Source organism: Passer montanus, unplaced genomic scaffold (assembly GCF_014805655.1).
Source record: "Passer montanus isolate IOZ18808 unplaced genomic scaffold, ASM1480565v1 scaffold233, whole genome shotgun sequence".
NCBI lineage: Eukaryota > Metazoa > Chordata > Aves > Passeriformes > Passeridae > Passer > Passer montanus.
In genome coordinates, this window is record NW_024366959.1 from 201,173 (window position 1) to 220,999 (window position 19,827).

Genomic DNA, 19,827 nt, shown 5'->3' on the forward strand with positions numbered 1-19,827 from the left:
GGAGACACAGAAGGCTTTGAGGTCACAGGGGGCTTTTGGTGCTGCAAGGGCCGCAGAGAGTAAAGGGGGCTTTGAGGGGTACAGGGGTCATGAGGGCCATGGGGATCACAGGAAGCTTTGCAGGGTTTTGGGGGGCAGAGAAGTGGCTGGGCGTGCAGGGAGCATGGGGGACATGCAGAGCATGGGGTCACGGGGGACACAGGGGACACAGGAGACACGAAGGGCTTTGAGGGGCAGAAAGGACAAGGAGGGCATGGAGGGCTCTGGGGACACAGGACCGTGGGGACAAGCCGTGGGGACCCCCGCAGTGCCCGTACCGACGGTACATCTGCTCGCCCTGGGGGTGCCGCCCGTCCTTGAGGGTCTGCACGTCGTTGAAGAGCAGCCGGATCATGGCATCCGCCTTGTCCAGGTCCCTCTCCACCTCCGCCGCCTTCTGCGGTGCCTTGCCGGCCGCCAGCAGCCGCACGTCCTGCGGGGAGGGGCAGTGAGGGCGGGGGAGGGACAGGGAGGGCGAGGGAGGGACAGGGAGGGCAGGGGCATGGCCAGGGCTGGTCCCCCCGCCCCGGTGCCTCCGGCACTCACTGCCTGCAGCAGAGCATCCGCCTGGTTCAGCTGCTCCTCGCAGAGCCCTGACTCCATCTGCAGCTTGGTGACCACACGCTGCAGCCGCTCCAGCCTGCGGGGACACGGGGGGACGCGGTCAGGACCCGGTCCTGCCCAGGGGCAGCTGTCCTGGCCGTGCACGGCGGGGGTCCTGTCCCGTGCTGCATCCTGCTCCCTGTCCTGCTCCCCATCCCTCTCCCAATCCCCCCATCCCCATCTTGGCTTTTCCCATCCCACGTCCAACCTCAACTCCAAACCCCCCCATCCCATTCCATTCAATCCCCCTCCCCCCCACCCCGGCCCAGCCCCGCGGTTTGGCAGCGGCAGGGGGGTGTGGATGCCAGCGCGGCCCTGCCCGGCCCCCCGGCCCCCCCGAACTCGCCTCTCGAACTCTGCCCGCAGCAGCTTCTCCCGCTCCAGCACAGCGACGTGCAGCCGCCCCCACTCCTTCTCCACGTCCAGCGGGTGGTACCCGGGGGGCACCTTCAGCTGCCCCGACTGCACCGCGCCCTGCACGCCCCAAATGTCACACGCTGCCCAAAGGGGCGTGCCGGGCACTGCCGCGGGACCCCCGGCACGCTGGGACCACCATCCCCTTGGGACCCACCCCATATCCCCCAAGAGCCCTGACACCCTGGGACCCACAGCCCCGAGAACCATCATCCCCTCGGGACCCACCCAGAGCCCCCCAGCCCTACAGGACCATCATCCCCTTGGGACACATCCCCATCTCTCGAGACCCCTGGCTACTGGAACCCCCACCCCTCAGGATCCGATATCCCCAGGGTCTGCCCCTCAGGCCCCCCACCCTTTTGGACCCCAAGCACCCAGGACCGACACAGGACTCCCTGTCAGGCCCTGCCCCAGCCCCTGGCCGGTACCTCCAGCGCCTGGAAGATGGCTTTGGAGCGGTTCTTGTCGGCCTCCCGAGCCGGCAGCTCCGTCTCCTTGAACTTGAGGAACTGGCGCCAGAGGATCTGCCGGGGGGGCAGGGGGGGCACAGCTGAGCGGGGACCCCCAGCCGCTGCCGCCCCCTCCCCAGGCATCCGCCCTGCCCAGGCTGCAATTTTTCCATGTGTGCAGAGCCGGCGGGAAGGAAGTGGCCGTGCTGGGCTTTGCCAGCGGTGACTCACGGCACAGCCGGGGAGGGTGAGTCAGAGGAGCCCCCCCCTCATGGCTCTGAGCCCCCAAACCCTGCAGACCCCCAGACTGGCACTGGAGGGGGCTCCGTGCCCCTGCCACGCCCAAGCCTCACGGTGACCCAGCATGGCACGGCTCAGCTGGCCGTGTGCTGCCACACGGGACATGAGCCACTCATGGTGGGGCTGCCGGCCTCCTGGCACCCCTCCCCGGGCATGAGCCACCCACAGCAGGGCCACAGGCCAGCCAGAATTCTGCCACACACCGCCCCAGCTACCAGAGGCTCCGGGGCTCGGTCACCCCTGTGGCAGCACCGTCCCTGTCCCTGTCTTTGTGCCCTTCCCCGAGGCCATGCCAGGCCAGCAGCACTGCTCCTGTCCCCAGCGCCACGCCTGCGCCCGTGGCCTCACCTCGATCTCCTCGTAGCTGGCAGGGAGGCGACGCTCCTCGAAGAGCGCCGAGTGCTGCCGGCTCCACTGCAGCAGCCCCGTCACCACCTCGTAGTACTCCTGCCAGCGCAGCTGCAGCTCCTGGCGAGGGGGACACGTGTGGGGCTGGGGGTGGCGCGGCAGGGGGGCGGCGGCCGCGGCGAGCCCCGGCGCCCCAACTCACGTTGGCCTTGACGCCGTCCTGCACCTCGGGCACGCGCGGCATGGCGTCGTACAGCGAGGACACGTAGGTGATGATGGACTTCTCGTCCGGCTGCGCCACGTCCACGTCTGCGGGGAGGGAGGGGGTCAGGCGGGGCGCCCCGTGGTGGGGAGGGATGGGGACCCCCCCAGTTCACCCCAGCCCGTACCTTCGGGGTCCAGCAGCCGCGTCACCCCCAGCTCGCGCTCGGCCACGGTGAAGGCCTGGTCCAGGTTCTCCAGGTTGCTCTGGCGGTACACCCGGCCCATGTCGATCAGCATTGGCCTGTGGGTGGGGGGCAGCACGGGTCAGTGGGGCTGTGGGGACCCCAAAATCTCGAGGAGGGCAGGTTCCCCCTTTCTAGGGCCTGCCTCCTCTGCCTGTGCTCCTGCCAGGCCACCCCACACCAGGGGAAACTCCATGCCCCACAGCCAGCACAGGGACAGGAGGGGCTGGGGACACACACAGTCCCCAGTGGGAACCCCAACAGTCACAGCCCCCATGTCCTGTGAATTGGGCACCCCAACCCTGCATGGGGCTGACACCCCAGTCCCATGTGGGGCTGACACCCCAGTTCCATGTGGGGCTGACACCCCAATCCTGTGTGGGGCTGACACCCCAGTTCCCTGTAGGGCTGACACCCCAATCCTCTGTAGGGCTGACACCCCAATCCCATGTGGGGCTGACACCCCAATCTCATGTACGGCTGACACCCCAATCCCATGTGGGGCTGACACCCCAATCTCATGTAGGGCTGACACCCCAATCCTGTGTGGGGCTGACACCCCAGTTCCATGTGGGGTTGACACCCCAGTCCCGTGTGGGGCTGACACCCCAGTTCCCTGTGGGGCTGACACCTCGGGCCCCCCTTGGGGCTCCATGGTGGGCCCAAGCTCAGTGTGGCGGTGCCGTGGTGCGGAGCACGGCACAGCTGTGACACGGCACAGTGCCGATGCCTCCCCCCATCTGGCACAGCCCTGCACATATTTGCTCTCCCCAAAAGCACGCAGCGGTCCCAGCAGGACCCGTGGGGACCTGCCTGCCACCGCCCCGGCACGCCAACAGCGGGCACGGCACAGCCGGCACAGGCTGATGGGCCGGGACTCGTCAGGAGCACGTGCTCACATCACCCCGAGCAGGATCAGCATGGCTGCCCCATGGGCACAGAATTGGCATGGCTGCCCCACAAGCACAGGATCAGCACGGCTGCCCCATGAACACGGGATCAGCACAGCTGCCCCACGAGCACAGGACTGGCAGAGCCACCCCATGAGCACAGGCACAGCCGCCCCACAAGCACAGGATCAGCACAGCTGCCCCATGAGCACAGGCACGGCTGCCCCATGAGCAGGGGGTCAGCACGGCCACCCTGGTGAGCACACGCCTGCCCACGGATCACATGGCACCACCACGGCACCCACCTGTGCCGGTGGATGATGGCGTTGAAGAGGCGCCCGTCCCGCCAGCTGGTGGTGAAGTTGTCACAGCGGAGGCCCTGGTAGTCCTCCACCATCCGCTGTGACCACAGCAGCAGCTTCTCCTTGGCTGTCATGTCCTCCGACTGCCCCGTCACCTGGATGTCTGAGATCTGCCAGGACACAGCTGTTACTCTGGAAACTGGCACGGCCACTGCCACGGTGACACTCGCTGCACGGCAGCTGCCGGTGACACCGCTCCTGCCCCACCGGGGACCAGACCAGCCCAGGGAGGCCCCAGCCCCACGGAATCCTGGCCCCTCGGTCCCCCTGTCCCCTCCCCACCCCGCCGGGCTCACCTGGAAGTGGAGGATGATCGTCCAGATGAGCCCCAGCGTCAGTTTGGGGTTGCCGTCGGCGATGTCATCGTTCCGGATGTTCACCAGCTTCACCTGCAGCAGGGGACACACGCGGCTCAGGGACGGGGCAGCCCAGCACAGCCCCGGGGGTTGTGGCCATCCCAGGGGTCCCTCCCCATCCTCACCTGCCGATGCTTCAGGTAGTTGAGGGCAATCTGGACATTCTGCAGCTTGTGGAAGCGCATCCGGCCCTTCTCCCGGGGCTGGGGGAGAGGAGGGGGCGGTGAGTGCGGCCATGCTGGACAGAGCCCTGCTGTGTCCTGCCACCACAGCCCCCCCGTGATGCCACCACACCGTGCTGCCGTCCCGGCCGCCCCCACCCCGGCGCCATCCGGCCCCTCCCGGTGCCGCACATGCCGATGGCACCCGCCCTCGCACTTTGCCCCTGCAGGGGTGGGGACGCTCCCCATGCTCCCCCCGCCAACCCGGCGGCAACAGGCTGTTCCCACGCCACGCCCGGCAGCTCCGGGACCATCGGAGCCGTCCCGGGGGGAGCCGAGTGCCCGAGTGGCACTGCCCAGGCAGGACTGGCCTCGGTGCCAACGGCACTGCCTGTGTGTGCACCGCCGTGGTGCCGCACCATGCAGCTCCCCGGCACGCTCCAGGGTCCCCTCAGCAGGACCGGGAACTGCCAAGCTGGGTGAGACCCCCCAGACTTGTGGGTCTCAGCTGGGGTCCCCTGGGTCCTGCCCAAACAGACCGCCCCCACATTCCTGCCCCACGGTGTTCCACCAGCTAAGCCCAGCTTTGGCTGCTGGGAGAGCTGGGGGCTCCATGGACGCCCTTGTGCCACTCGGCAGCGGAGCAGGGTCACTCCTGTCCCGCAGAAAGGGGCCAACATGGACCAGCAGCTGCTCGGGGCCAGCCCTAGGGTGAGACCCAGGGGGTTGGTGGCCATGTGCCACCCCATGGAGCCGGAAGCACATCCTGCTGCGGTGCCAGGAGCCGGAGTGCAGCTCCAGCCTGACACCCAGCATGGCGGGACCACTCCCAGGGATGCTGCTGCTGCAGGATGACTTCTGTCCTGCTGCTGCAGGATGACTTCTGTCCTGCTGCTGCCACCGAGTTCTGGCCCAGGGAAACCCACCCGCACAGCTCAGGGCATCAGGGGGCACCGGGACAGGCAGAGCATGCTGCAGAGCACAGGGACAGGCATGGCACACACATGCAGACAGTCCTGGGACATGCTGGGCACCGCTCCGTGCCCTGTCACGGCACCGGTGCCGCGGGCGGCCGTGCCCGGAGCCGACGGCAGAACCACTCACCAACCGCAAGGTCCGGAGGACGTCGCGCTCCCGGGGCTGCCCCGGCCGAGCCGAGCCGAGCCGAGCGGAGAGGAGCAGAGAGAGGAAGGAGAAGGAGGAGGCAAAGGCGGCGGTGGGCCGGCGCCAGGAAGCAGAGAGGGCACCAAAGCAAAGAGAGGTTAGAGGCAGGGGGCGGGGGGCGCGGGCACTCCGGGCTCACCGGGACAGACCGACGGCCAAGCAGGAAGAGAGGGAACAGAGGCAGGCAGCGAGGGTGAGGATGAGGATGAGGACGGCCGGCGGAGGGGTGCCGGCGCGTGGCGGGGACTGGGGGGACAGCGCGGGCAGGGCGGAGTGGCACCTACCAGCGTGTCACCCGACAGCACCTCCAGCAGCGAGATGAGGTTGTGCCCGTCCCGCAGGTCCTCGTACAGGTCGTTGACATGGCGCTGCGCCTGTGGGGACAGCGACGGCGTAAGGGGGGCAGCTGAGCACCCCCACCCCTGCCAGGGGGGCAGCTGAGCACCCCCCACCCTGCCAGGGGGGCAGCTGAGCACCCCCCACCCTGCCAGGGGGGCAGCTGAGCACCCTCCACCCTGCCAGGGGGGCAGCTGAGCACCCCCACCCCTGCCAGGGGGGCAGCTGAGCACCCCCACCCCTGCCAGCCAACCCCCGGGTGGGTGCCCGGTGACCCCCCCAGTGCAGCAGGTGCTCACACACAGCCCCAGGTGCAGCTGGTGTTCCCCCCCAAGTGCCACGATGCCCCCAAACACACGCAGCAGCTCCCCCCGGGCCAGGATGGAGCCGGCATCACTCTGGCATCACTCTGGCATCACTCTGGCGTGCAGAGACCCACCGTGAAGGGGTCACACCCCCCGCCCACCACGAAGGGCTCAGACCCACAGCGGCAGCCCCAGGGGAAAGGAGGGTGTGCAAAGAGGAAGAGCACAGTGGGGCAGAGAGGAAGAGAGAGCAAGGACCTACCTCTGGTCGCCAGTGCTGCGCAGGGCAGAGAGAAGAGAGCAGTTAGGAGAGAGCTGAGAGGGGACCCAGCATGGGCAGAGCGTGGTGGCACCACGATGGCACTGCGGGGTCAGGGACACGTGGAGGCACTTTCTGGGGGGCTGGGCCATGTCCCAGTGCGTGCCAGGAGCCAAGGTGGGGCTCTGCTCGTGGCAGGGAATGGGGAATGGCAGGGGTGGGGCAGGACTGAGGGCGCAGGACACATCCCCAGGAGCCAAGGGCACTGTTCCCTCCTGGGAGGGCAGCAGGAGGGCAGATCCCACCTGGACCTGCCGTGGAGGCAGCTGAGAGGCCCTGGCCAGAGGTGTGGCACAGGAGCACTGGCACCAGGGACCCTCCCCGGCCACGTCCTTGGCTCTAGCAGCACACGGGGCTGCGGCTGGGGGCGATTTGGGCCAGGGGACTGCTGGGGCAGTGGTGCCCGCTGGACTGGCAGTGCCCATACCTTGATAAGGTGCTTGTTGACCCATTTGGTGAAGGTTTTCTTCTGGACACGATCTCGCTCATCTGCAAGAGAGGAGAGGCACAGGTGAGCCAGTGTTACCAGGGTCCTGGCACTGCACAAAACCAGGCCCCGCCGGTGGCACCGCGGGGCACGGCTGGCGCAGGAAATGATGAGCCAACCGCTCTGGGGAACCACGGTGAGTCACGGGGGTGTGGGGAGAGGAAACAGCTAACGGGGATCGGCCCCAGCGTGCCAGCACCATGCCAGCACCCACCAGCGCTGAGATTAGATCAGCTGGCCAGAGCGGGGTGCTGACAACGCCAAGGGTGCAGGTTCAACCCCAGTTAACCCCAGTGCGGGCAAGTTGGACTTGGTGATCCCTGTGGAACTCCTTTCAGCTCACAACACCCCGTGTCCCTGTGACTGCTGGCAGCAGGAGGTGCCCACCCAACCCCGAGCCCTCTGGCACTGCAGAGAGGAGCCCCAGCCCTGCCCTGGGCTCAGTGGGCATGGAGTGAGAGGTTTGGGCAAGGCACGGAGACGAGGCCGTGGGGTGCTTGTCCTGGCACCACCCTGGCACAGTCCCAGCCCACAGGCAGGGCCTCGGTGTGATCGAGATGAGCCCACGCACCACCTGCACTGCCAGAGCCCTGGGACACCCCAGGACACCCCCAGGACACCCTTCTGCATGGGCACAGGGCCAAGCAGGGCTGCAGTGAGTCACGGCGCTCCCTGCCCGCTGCCCTGTCATTAGGGGATGCCACGGGAATGGTGACGCACTGGGATGGGAACCCGGGACGGCACTGGACCCATCCCCCAGCACCCGCTACCACCCAGTGACCTCCTAACCCCCCAGCACCCACTAAAGCCCCCCAGCACCCCACTAACCCTACAGCACCCCGCTAACCCCAAGCACCCCGCTAAACCCCACAGCACCCAGCTAAGTCTCCCAGCACCCTGCTAAACCCCACAGCACCCTGTGCCCACATCCAGCACGCCACTAACCCCCCCAGCACCCCGCTAAACCCCACAGCACCCAGATAACTCCCCCAGCACCCTGCTAAACCCCACAGCACCCCACTAACCCCAAGCACCCCGCTAATCTCCCCCAGCACCCACTAACCCCCCCAGCACCCCGCTAACCCCCACAGTACCCGCTAATCCCCACAGCACCTCTCTAACCCCACAGCGCCCCACTAAACCCACCCAGCACCCCACTAAACCCCACAGCACCCCACTAACCCCACAGCAGCCCACTAACCCCACAGCAGCCCGTGCCCACATCCAGCACCCCACTAAACCCACAGCACCCCGCTAACCCCCACAGCACCCCGCTAATCCCCAGCACCCCGCTAACCTCCCAGCACCCCGCTATACCCCACTTCACCCCGCTAACCCCTCCAGCACCCCGCTAAACCCCCAGTGCCCCGCTAAACCCCACAGCATCCTGTGCCCACATCCAGCACACTGCCATACCCCCCAGCACCCCGCTAAACCCCCAGCACCCCGCTAACCTCCAGCGCCCCACATCCAGCACCCGCTCTCCTGTCCCCCTGCGTCCCCAGTGCCACCACCCCTGCCACACCCAGCGCGGTGCCCAAGAGGGGTCGGAGGCCAGCAGTGACCCCTCCCCACACGGGGCGATGCCCCCGGTGCCCCCGAGCCGCGCCGCCGCCCTGCCCGCGCCGCGGCGAGCCGGGCGCTGCGTGCCGGGTCTTGCCCCGCCGGAGCGTGCCGGGATCTGCCCACGCGGCACCCGCAGCCCAGGCTCCCCGCCGGCGGAGCACCCCGGGGTGCTGCTCGGCCCGAAGCGCCCCGCGGGCGCTCACGGCACAGCCAGGGCGTGCCCGGCCAGCAGCGGCCGCGGTGCGAGAGGAAGGAAGGAAGGAAGGAGGGAAGGAAGGAAGGAGGGAAGGAAACGTGGGGCGCAGTGCGCGCCGAGAGGGGGGCACCGACACCACGGCACCCGCGCCCACAACACTGACACCCAAGGGTGCCCAGAGCGGCGCCCACCCCGCGGTGCGGCACAGGGAGAGCCGGGCCGGGCCGAGCCGGGCCGGGCCGGGCAGGGCGTGGCAGGAAGAGACCCAGGGCACCGGGGATGGAGCTGGGCGGCGGCGAGGGGTCTGCGGACACCGCCCCAGCGCGGGGGTCTGCCCCACAGCCCGCCCTGGGGACACCGACCTGGGGACACCGCCCCGGCGTGGGGGTGGCCCCACAGCCCGGGGACACCGCTCTGCCCTGGGGGTGGCCCCACAGCCCCGGGGACACGGCTCGGGGTGGGGGTGTCCCCCAGGGACCCCAGCCCGGTGTGGGGGTGGCCCCCAGGGACCCCAGCCCGGTGTTGAGGGGGTTCTGCCCCGCAGCCTGCCCGGGGTGGGGCACCGCCCCAGGTGGGGATGCGATGGTGGGCGGCCCCCCAGCCCCTCGCCCGGTACCTTTGCGGCCCTCGACCGCCCGCAGCACGGCCAGGTACAGGTTGTCCTCGGAGCCCGAGCGGGCAGCCGCGGCCGGAGCCTCCTCGGAGCTGCGCCGCGGCCGGGACATGCTGAGCCCCGACGCTGCTGCTCTCCCTGCCCGGTCCTGCCGCGAGTGGGGCGGCCCGGGGAGGAGACGGGGCTCTCTCCCCACGCCCCACGCCCCGACCCTGCCCACAGGAAACTCCTGAGTTTAACCCTTGCCTCGCTGCGCCTGCAGGCGGGGTGGGACACGGACCCGTGGAGCAGCCACGGGGCGCTCCTCGGGGAACCGGCACCCCCGGCCCCACAGACGGGGCCCGCGACCCCCGGCTCTGCAAGCGCGGGGGGTGGGACCCTCACTCCTGAAGATCGGGGCGCTCAGAAACCCTTCACCCCTCACCCAGGGCGGCCAGACCCCCTGACCCACACCTCGGGGCTTTGGAACCCTCAGGACCACAAGTCTGGGGGGGTGGGACCCACAGCCCGGGGCTGTTGGACCCCCAGCCACCACACCTCAGCACCACCAGGTTCCCAAGCTCCGGAAGCTCAGGTCCCCCAGGTTTCCAGGTGAAAACCCTCCTTGCCCCTCACAGAGGGTCCCCAGAACCCCTCTGGCCCCATGGTCAGGGGCTCTCCACACCCCACACCCCAGATGGGACCGTCACTCCCTGTGGGGGTTTTGGCACCACCCGGTCCCACAGCCCAGGGACCGCCCCAGAACCCCCAGTACCAGAACCCCCAGTACACGCCCTGGAGCTGTAGGACCCCTGCTCCCCCCACCCGGGTCTCAAGGTGGAGCTCAAGCCCCCGGGTCACCATACCCAGGTCCCACGTTTGAGGGGCTCAGATCCCTGGGGCTCCTCTTGAGGGGTTCAGGGATCCCCAGGATGGGGGACTGAGCCCCACAGACTCCCCCGGGTGCCCCCCATGCACACACCAGCCCCACCAGCAGCTCCTCTCCTGACAGGCACCCCAGAGCAGCCCCCCACAGCCTGCCCTGTGCCCCACAGCCCCCACGGGCTCTCACACCGGGCGGGGGCATTGCCAGCAGTGTGGGAAGCCCCCTCCCCAGGGATTCATCTCCCACCGCCCTCCCCCAGAGGGTGACAACGTCAGCTGAGGGGACAACAGGGTGAGTTCAGGGCTTGTGCCCCACTGGGTGCTGCATCCCCCCGGGATGTCCCTCGCCGGGGACCCCCAGGGTGGCTGGCACGGGCTGGGAATCCCCTCGGGGTGACACGGAGCTGCCAGTCCTGCCCACCGCAGCACCCGTGTCACCAACGTCACCAGCGTCACCCACGTCACCCACGGCAGGGTGGTGGCAGCTGCTGGGGAAAGTGCAGCTGCGGGCGCCCTGGGCGCTGCCAGCCTGGCACAGCCAACACCCCAGTGCCCAGGTCTGCACCCCAACACACACGGCAGCGGCACAAGGCCCACCTCCTGTGCCCCAAAACCCATGTCTGTGCCACAACATCCATGTCTGCACCCCAATATCCATGTCTGCACCCCAACATCCATGACTGCACCCCAATATCCATGACTGCGCCCCAACATCCATGTCTGTGCCACAACAGCCATGTCTGCACCCCAACATCCATGACTGCACCCCCATATCCATGTCTGCACCCCAAAACCCATGTCTGTATCACAACAGCCATGTCTGCACTCCAAAATCCATGACTGCACCCCAATATCCATGTCTGTACCCCAAAACCCATGTCTGTGCCACAATATTCAGGTCTGTACCCCAAAACCCATGTCTGTGCCACAACATCCATATCTGCACCACAACCTCCATGACTGCACCCCAACATCCATGTCTGCACCCCAATATCCATGTATGCACCCCAATATCAATGTCTGCACCCCAACCTCCACGTCTGCACCCCCGTCCTGCCCGTTCCCAGCGCGGAGTCCAAAGGACGCGGGGCCGCGGCCCCGTCCTGCCGTGACTCACGGTCCAACCGCGCGCCGTGCAGAGCCCCGCCGGCCGCCGCCCACCCGCGACACCCACCCCGACACCCACGCGTGACACCCGTGGGCGCGGGGCCCTTCGGGGAGCGGCAGCCGCGGCCGGGCCGGTGCCCGCTGGGTCGGAGCCAGCGCGGCCGCCGCGGAATGCGGGCGGCACCGGCCCGGCCCCGGCCCCGGCACGCACATTTTTCCGCCGAGAGCGCATCTGGCACAGGCGCATCTGGCACAGGCGCATCTGGCACAGGCACATCTGGCACGGGCACATCTGGCGCCCGGAGCGCGGTGGGAGCCCTGCTGACGCACGTCGGGGGAGGCAGGGACACCCCGGAGCCGCGGCTAAGGTGCCACCGGACCAGAGGAGGACACAGCGGTGACACTGCCAGGACGGTCACAAGGGTGGCACCGCTGCGCCCTGGCACCGCGATCACACGGGACGAACCTCGGCACCGGGGCCGGAGGGTTCTGAGCCCAGACCGAGAGCTTGGGATCGCTGCGGGGCGGAACCGGCACCGGCACCGCCAGCACGGCACCGCCAGCACCGGCACCCCCGGCTCCGGCACCCCCGGCTCCGGCAGGTACCGACCGGGAGGACGCGGCGGCGTCAGCTCAGGCTCTTTGAAGACCTGACCGGGCGGCTCCTGGCACCGTCCCCGGCGGCTCCCGGGGCAGGCGGAGCCCGGCTCCCGTCCCTGGCAGCTCCCGGCTCCGGCGGCTCCCGGGCCAGCCGGGCCGGCCGGGCAGGAGTTCCTCAGTCTCGCCCGCGGGTGCCGACGCCACCGGGCCGGCCCGGCTCCCTCCCACGGCGTCTCCCACCCTCGGGGCTCCGGGGGAGCCCCCGGGAGCCGCCGAGCCGCCCCCGCCTCCACGCCGGGCACCCGCGGGCACGGAACGGGCGCTGTGCCCAGCGCCGTGGGGACACCCAGGTGACACCGCCACGCAGCAGGCCGGGACAGGCGACAGCAGAGCACCGAGCAGCGGGCCTGGGGGCACCTCGAGCCCATGCCAGGCAGTGCCAGGAGGTGCCGGGGTCTGAGGGTGTCACAGAGAGTGGGGAGTGGCAGCGGGGGGTGCCAGGGCCCGGGGCGGGGGGACAGCATGGGGGGGACACGGCAGGATGGGCACACGGGGCACTGAGGGCACTGAGGGCACTGAGGGCACGGGCTGCCCAAGGGGTGGGAGCACGGCAGGGTGGGTGGGCGTGGGAGGTGAGCTGGGACAGAGACACGGTGCGCACACACGGACACATGGACACATGGCTAGCACACACAGACACACAGACACATGGCATCCACACACACAGACACACGTCGTGCACACACAGACACACAGACAGACACACAGCATGCACACACAGACACATGGCGTGCACACAGACACATGGACACACAGTGTGCACACACAGACACATGGCGTGCACACAGACACACGGACACACAGTGTGCACACACAGACACACGGCGTGCACACACAGACACACGGACACATGGACACACGGACACGCACACACACACATAGAGAATATAGCTGTGTGCCACATGTGTAAAACATTTGTACACACGCACACAGAATACATCTGTGTGCCAGTGCATGTGACACATTTGTACACACACGCACCAGGACACTGTGCACACACACACACACACACAGAATATATCTGTGTGCGACTGTGTGACACATTTGTACACACACGCACCAGGACACTGTGCACACACACACACACACACAGAATATATCTGTGTGCGACTGTGTGACACATTTGTACACACACGCACCAGGACACTGTGCACACACACACACACACACAGAATATATCTGTGTGCGACTGTGTGACACATTTGTACACACACGCACCAGGACACTGTGCACACACACACACACACACAGAATATATCTGTGTGCGACTGTGTGACACATTTGTACACACACACACGCACCAGGACACCGTGTGCGCACATGTACACATACAGAGACATGCACACACGCACACAGAGGCACACAAAAACGCACACGAAAACACACACAAACACATTTACACAACCACCCCTTCCCGGCAGAGCCCGCCCCAAACTCGGCGCAGCCCAGCCGGGCCCTGAGGGCGGGCTCACACAGGGGGCGTTTCTCGAGGGGGGGAACACACGCACACCCCGCCCTTCCCCGTGTCCCCCCGCTCTCCCGGGTCCCCCCCGTCCCGCCGCTCCCCCCTCGGTCACCGGTGCAGCAGAGCCGGGCGCTCAGGTACCGCCGCCGCTCGGGCCCGGAGCCGCCGCTCAGCCAGTCCCCGCCGGGAGCGGACATGGCCGCGCGGGACTGGACGGGACCCACCGACCCACCGACGGACGGACGGACGGACGGAGCCGCGGCCGGGACCGAGCAGCGGCACCGGGCGGACGGGACGGGGGAACGGGCGGGACCCGCCCCGCTGCGCCCCGCCCTCCCCGCGGCGGCCCCGGCTGCGCCACCGCCCGCAGCACCCGCGGGAGCCGGAGGGCTCCGGGGGGAGCAGCCCGTCCCGCGCCCCGGGGCGATGTGCGGGCGGGACACCCCCTCCCGCAGCCGGGACCCCCGTGCTGGGGGTCTGCACCGCACGCAGCCATCACCCTGCGCTCCCCTCTGCCCCCCGCGCGGAGCCCCCCAGGACCACCCGGTGCTGCGGTCACGGGGCACCCCGACATCTCCGGCGGCCGCGTCCCGACCCCTCACACACACACACGGAGCTCCGGGGGTGGCGCAGCTTGTGCCCCCTGACTCCAGCACCCGTTCCTCCCGGCCTCCTCTCCCCACAGGGGTCCCCGTGCCCAGGGCGGCCCTCAGCGCGTTTCCCGGGGGGGTGCTTTCCCCACCGGCGCCCCCCAAGCTGCCGGCACCCCCTGTGCCCCCTCCCCGCGGTCGGACGAGCCCGGCAGCACACGCGGGGCCGGTCCTGTTTGTGCCAGGAAGGGGGCTGCGGTGGGGACGGGGGTCCCGGGGGATGCCACGGCATCCCGATCCCCCCCAACCCCCCCGGCCCGCAGGTCACCTTCTCCTGGCCCGCAGCAGCAACAGCAGCAGAGCGAGAAGCCCATGGCGCGGCCCGGCCCGGCGCCCCCCGCCCCGCTCGGCGTCCGGCCGCGTCTGGTGGGAGTGCAGCGGAATCCGCGCCCGGAGCGCGGCCAGAGCGCGGCCAGTGACTCACACAGCCCACGGGCCCCGCCAGCCCGGCTCCTCCTGCTCCTGGGCAGCGCGGAGCCCAGCCCCGGCCGCTCTGCTGGGACCCCCCAGCACCGCAGGGCTGTGGGCAGGGCTGGGACGCGGCTGGAGGGGCTGGAACCACCAGGCACGGCATGGCACGGCACGGAATGGCATGGCATGGCTAGGTACAGGCATGGCACGGCACAGGGTCCCTGGCCAGGGAGGCACTGGAGTGGTTCGAGGTGGGCTGCAGCCCGTGCCAGCACCCTGAGCACTCAGGGGGCTGGGGGAGCAAGGCACATCCCCGCTGTGGGGGTCTTGGGGGGTCTCGTGGGGCTTGGCGAGGGTCTAGCGTCAAAACCCAACATGGCACAAGCCAGCCAGGCTGAACCAGGCCAGCAGCAAGGCCCAGGCGTGGGGGCTGGGCATGGCCCGGCACGGCACGGCATGGCACGGTGCCGAGCCGCGGCTCAGCCCCACGGCAGCGGCAGCGTCGCATCTGTGCTGCGGAGATAAGGAGCCGGCGGGGCGGGGGGGCCGAGCCGGGGCGATAGCAGCCGGCCAGCGGGGGAACACCGCCTGGAACGGGACACGCGTCCCGTGGGATGCGCCTGCCACGCCCGCCACGCTTCCCGCACGCTGCCGGGGCTCCGGCACGCTTCCCGCAGCTCCGGCACGCTTCCCACGGCTCCGGGACGCTTCCCACGGCTCCGGCACGCTTCCCACGGCTGCACCGCGGAGGACGTGGGACGGCAGCGGGAAGAGCTTCCCCACGGCCGTGCCGGGGGGCGGGGGCCGGGTCGGGGGGCGCCGCGCCGGGGATGCCGGTGGTTGCCAGGCGCGGCCCCTCGAGGCTGGTGAGTCACTGCTGCGGCCAGGAGCAGCATCCAGCAGCGCTCCCGGCCTGGCACAGCCAGAGCCGCCAGCGCGGTGGAAAAGCTGAGTGGAGCGGAAAGGGGGACACGGGGGGGGTTCCCAAACCTCTGGGGCCCCCACCCGCCCACTGCCGCCACGTCTGTGGCAGCCTTGGAAACCGGAGCGGAGCCAAACAAACAGCACAGCGGCATCCTGCTGCCAAAACCAGCCGGCGCCGCCGCCGGGCTGCCCAGCGCTGCCTCGCCCCCCCGAGCCTCCCCAGCCCGCTGCCCTGCAGCCCCCAGCGCCGCGGGCGTGGGCAGGGGACCCCGACAGGAGCGCGGGCTGAGCCGAGGTGTCCCCCGAGAACACCTGCCCTGGCACTGTGCCACGGGTGACACCGAGAGCAGCTGGTACAGCCCCTCGTTGGCACCGGGCAGCCCCTCGGTGGGCACCGGGAAACACCACGGGCACCGGGAACACACACCGTGGGCACCGGGCAGCCTTTGTGGACACCGGGAAACCACCACGGGCACCGGGAAATACAGCATGGGCACCGGGAAACCACTATGGGCACCGGGAAAACACACTGGGCACCGGGAAACGCACCATGGGCACCGGGAAACACACCATGGGCACCGGGAAATGCACCATGGGCACCGGGAAACCCACCACGGGCACCAGGAAAACACACCACGGGCACCGGGCAGCCTTTGTGGGCACCGGGAAACCCACCACAACCACGGACACCGGGCAGCCCCTTTGTGGGCACTGGGCAGCCCCTTCCTGGGCACCGGGCAGCCCCTCTGTGGGCACCGGGAAACCCCTGCCTGGGCACCAGGAAACTCCCTGTGGGCACCGGGAAACCACCACGGATACTGGGAAACGCACCATGGGCACAGAGAAGACCCTTTGTGATCCCCGGGCAGCCCCCCATGGGCACCGGGAAGCCCCTTCGTGGGCACCGGGAAACCACTATGGGCACCGGGAAAGCACCATGGGCACCGGGAAACGCACCATGGGCACCGGGAAACACACCATGGGCACCGGGAAACGCACCATGGGCACCGGGAAACCCACCACGGGCACCAGGAAAACACACCACGGGCACCGGGCAGCCTTTGTGGGCACCGGGAAACCCACCACAACCACGGACACCGGGCAGCCCCTTTGTGGGCACTGGGCAGCCCCTTCCTGGGCACCGGGCAACCCCTCTGTGGGCACCGGGAAACCCCTGCCTGGGCACCAGGAAACTCCCTGTGGGCACCGGGAAACCACCACGGATACTGGGAAACGCACCATGGGCACAGAGAAGACCCTTTGTGATCACCGGGCAGCCCCCCATGGGCACCGGGAAGCCCCTTCGTGGGCACCGGGAAAGCCACCACAACCACAGGCACCGGGCTCCCCTTTTGTGGGCACCGGGCAGGCTCCCATGGGCACAGGGAAGACCCTTTTGTGGTCACCGGGCAGCCCCTTCCTGGGCACTGGCCAGACCCTTCGTGGGCACCGGGAAACCCCTGCCTGGGCACGGGGAAATGCACCGTGGGCACCGGGCAGCGCCCCTTTCCCCCCATGAGGGTTCCACGATCAGCGCTCTAAACCAAGCCCCCCTCCCCGGCGTGGCACCACCAGGGGCACAGGGCACCCCCGGGGGCACACCCCGAGCCCCCCGGGGCGGCAGAGCGCAGCCCCCCAGCGCCGCCCACGCTGCCGGAGCCCCCCGGGAGCTCCCGGCGCCGTGACGAGCCCCGGCAGGTGCGACCTTGGGGGTGTCCTTCGGGCTGGAGCCGCGCCAGGGACAGCGGCCCCCCCGGCCGGGAGCAGCGGGGGCTCCGGCCGGGCCAAGGTGCCCTGCCCGCCTTATCTGGCCGGCACACCGGCAGCGGCACCGGCACCGGCACACCGGCACACCGGCAGCGGCAGCGGGCTCGGCGGTGGATCCGCAGCGGGAGCGGAGCCATCCCGGGGCCGCGTGACGGTGCCCGGTGCCACACGCAGACCGACGGAAGCCGCAGCCAACGCCCTGGAAAGTGCCAGGGGGAGGCCGGGGGGGCCGAGCCCCGGCAGCTCCGGGAGGCTGCTGCCGCGCTGGGACCGCGTGTGGGGGTCTCACAGGACCCCCACCCCAGCCACCCGCATCCTCTCGGCCCCCTCTGTCACCAGATACCCGCCCCCAAAAAATATTTGGCGCCCTCACGGCCCGGGATGGGGATGCTGCGGAGGGGTTTGGGCGGCCGAACCAGCGCCGGGAATCTCCTGGCGGGACCCCCGCTGGGAAAAGTGCCGGAGCGGAGCGGGTGGGCACGGGGGGCGGCACGGGGGGGCCACGCTCCGTCCGTGCTGAGTCACCCTCGGGTCCCCTCGCTCCCCCCGCGTGGGTACCGCTCCCCCCGGGATGCTCCCCCCGGGCAGGTGACGCCCCCCAGAACCCGGGGCTGCACCCCTCTCCCCTCGTCCCCCTCCCCGCGGTGGGTGGGTGCCCCCCGAATCCCCGCAGGACCCCCCACCCACTGGGGGCCCAGCGGGGCTGCCGGTGTGGTGTGGCCCCCCCGCCCGTTCCCCGGGGCCGGTGGGCGGGGCGAGGGGCCGAGCCGAGCGCGGCGCGGGGGGGCCGAGCGGAGCCCAACTCACCGGAGCCCCCCGGCTCGTCCCGCTGCCGCCGCCAGTACCAGACCAGGGCGAGGGATGCCGCGTGCCCCGCCGCCACCAGCGACGGGAACAGGGACCCGGTGTCCTCCATCAGGGACACGGGACGGGCTCGGCACCGGCCGGGCTCGGCGGGTCAGGGACGAACCAGCGCCCGCCCCCACGGGGCAGCGCCCTCTCCGCCTTAACCCCTCCCGAACCGCGCCGTGGAGACGCCTCCTGCCCGCCGCACCGGCACGGCCCCCCCGTGTCCCCCCCATTCCGCGTCTTCGATAAATAACCGGGGCCCGTCACCGAGCCCGAGTTAGAACATGACACGGGCGGGGGCGGGACGGGGCGACCGCGGCGGCGCCCCAGGACCCCCGGACCCCCCGGCAGCGGGGCGGGTCAGCGGGCCGACACCTCGGGGGTCGCCGTGACACCGAGACTAAGAGCCCCGGCAGGGCCCCGCCACTGAGGAAGGCCGCCCCCGGGGCAGGGGGGAGAATGGGGCCGCTGGGGGGTCCCGGGACCCTCCCCGCCCCGCGGGGACCCCGCAAACCGGCGCGACCCCGTCCCCTGAAGGAACTCCAGGCCGGGTTTTCCGGCAGCGGCTCTCGGGGCGGAGGCAAAGCCTGGAGCCGGATCCCCTGATCCGGACGGGACGGCCGCGGCTCCGCGACCGCGTCCCACGCGAGGGTCGGGGGAGAGCCGGGACAACCCCGGAGCCCCGGGCCAGGGCTCGGGGGAAGCCCTCCCGCCCCCACGGGTGCCCGCGCAGGACCCGCAGCCACGGGGCAGCAGCGCCGCGGGCCCGGCCCCCCCGCCGGCCGGTGACTCACGGCTGGCAGGGACCGGGCTCGGCGCCTCCAGGCTGGAAACTTGGACCGGAGGCGGCTGCCCACGGCCACGGGCTGACTCACAGCCCGGGGGGATCGGGGGGGGCCCCCTCACCGCCGCCTCGGAGCGACACCACAGCTGCCCCGCCCGGGGGGGTGGGACACCGGACGCCCCGCACCCCCGCCGGGTCCAGCTGCCGCCGATCGTGTGTCGGGATCGCGTGTCGCCGGGGAGGCGGCGTTGGGGACACCCCCGCAGCCCCCTCCCCAGCGGCACTGCCCGCCCCAGCTGCCGCCGTCTGTCCGACCCACCCCAGGCCCCGTGGGGACCTCGGGGTGCAAAATCCCCACGGAATGTGCCCCCCTCCCCACTCCATGGCCTCCCTAAAGCTCTGCTCCCCACGGCACAGCCCCCCTAGAACGTCTCCCCCCAGCACAGCCCCCCGTGGCACACCGGAGCCCGGGAGGGTGGCAGCAATGCCACCCCTGCAGCACCCCGGGTCCCGTCACCCCACCGGCCTCTTGGGACCCCGGGAAGCCACCTCACTGCACCCCGGACCCCCGTGATCCCCCAGCAACCACTCCTGCCCAGAGCATCCCCGTGGGGTCGGGGGGGGCACGGCCAGGAGCCCCCCAGAGCCCCCCTCCCTCCCCAGACACCACAGGGGCCTGCGGGCACCCCCACCCCATCCTCGGCTATGAAGCAGGGGGGATTTAGGGCACCTTAAGGACCTGTCCTTGTCCCAGACCTCCCCCGGCAGCAGCGGGGCTCGAGTGCCCCCCACCCACGAGAGCACCAGGAGCACCCCGGGGTGATCGGTACCTGCGGCCGGGCCGGGCTGGGGGGGCGGCCGGCACACCCCCGGCCCCGCGCTGACGGCGACGGCTTCCACGTGCCCCTCGGCCTCGTCCCTCCGGCGGTAGAGCCGCTCAGCGCCCGCGGGACGCGCCCGGTGGGCGCCGGGGCCGGCGGGGGCGGCGG

At 70.3% G+C, this 19,827-nt stretch overlaps 2 protein-coding genes across 2 annotated transcripts in view; both read right to left on the minus strand.

Moving 5' to 3' along the window:
* PLEC (plectin) overlaps positions 1-19,827 on the minus strand; it is a 95,568-nt gene that overhangs the window by 64,987 nt on the left and 10,754 nt on the right. The window contains exons 3-14 of the mRNA XM_039710855.1: positions 6,923-6,984; positions 5,820-5,909; positions 4,336-4,413; positions 4,151-4,243; positions 3,798-3,964; positions 2,546-2,661; positions 2,359-2,465; positions 2,157-2,276; positions 1,488-1,583; positions 989-1,116; positions 586-679; positions 318-472 (exon numbers count right to left, since the gene is read on the minus strand). Of these exons, the coding sequence (XP_039566789.1) occupies positions 318-472; positions 586-679; positions 989-1,116; positions 1,488-1,583; positions 2,157-2,276; positions 2,359-2,465; positions 2,546-2,661; positions 3,798-3,964; positions 4,151-4,243; positions 4,336-4,413; positions 5,820-5,909; positions 6,923-6,984 (1,306 nt within the window). The remainder of the gene's footprint in view (positions 1-317; positions 473-585; positions 680-988; positions 1,117-1,487; positions 1,584-2,156; positions 2,277-2,358; positions 2,466-2,545; positions 2,662-3,797; positions 3,965-4,150; positions 4,244-4,335; positions 4,414-5,819; positions 5,910-6,922; positions 6,985-19,827) is intronic.
* The window catches only part of LOC120502887 (40S ribosomal protein S10b-like), a 1,364-nt gene continuing 462 nt past the window's right edge, over positions 18,926-19,827 (minus strand). The window contains exon 2 of the mRNA XM_039710848.1: positions 18,926-19,175. Coding sequence (XP_039566782.1) covers positions 18,926-19,175 — 250 coding nt within the window. The remainder of the gene's footprint in view (positions 19,176-19,827) is intronic.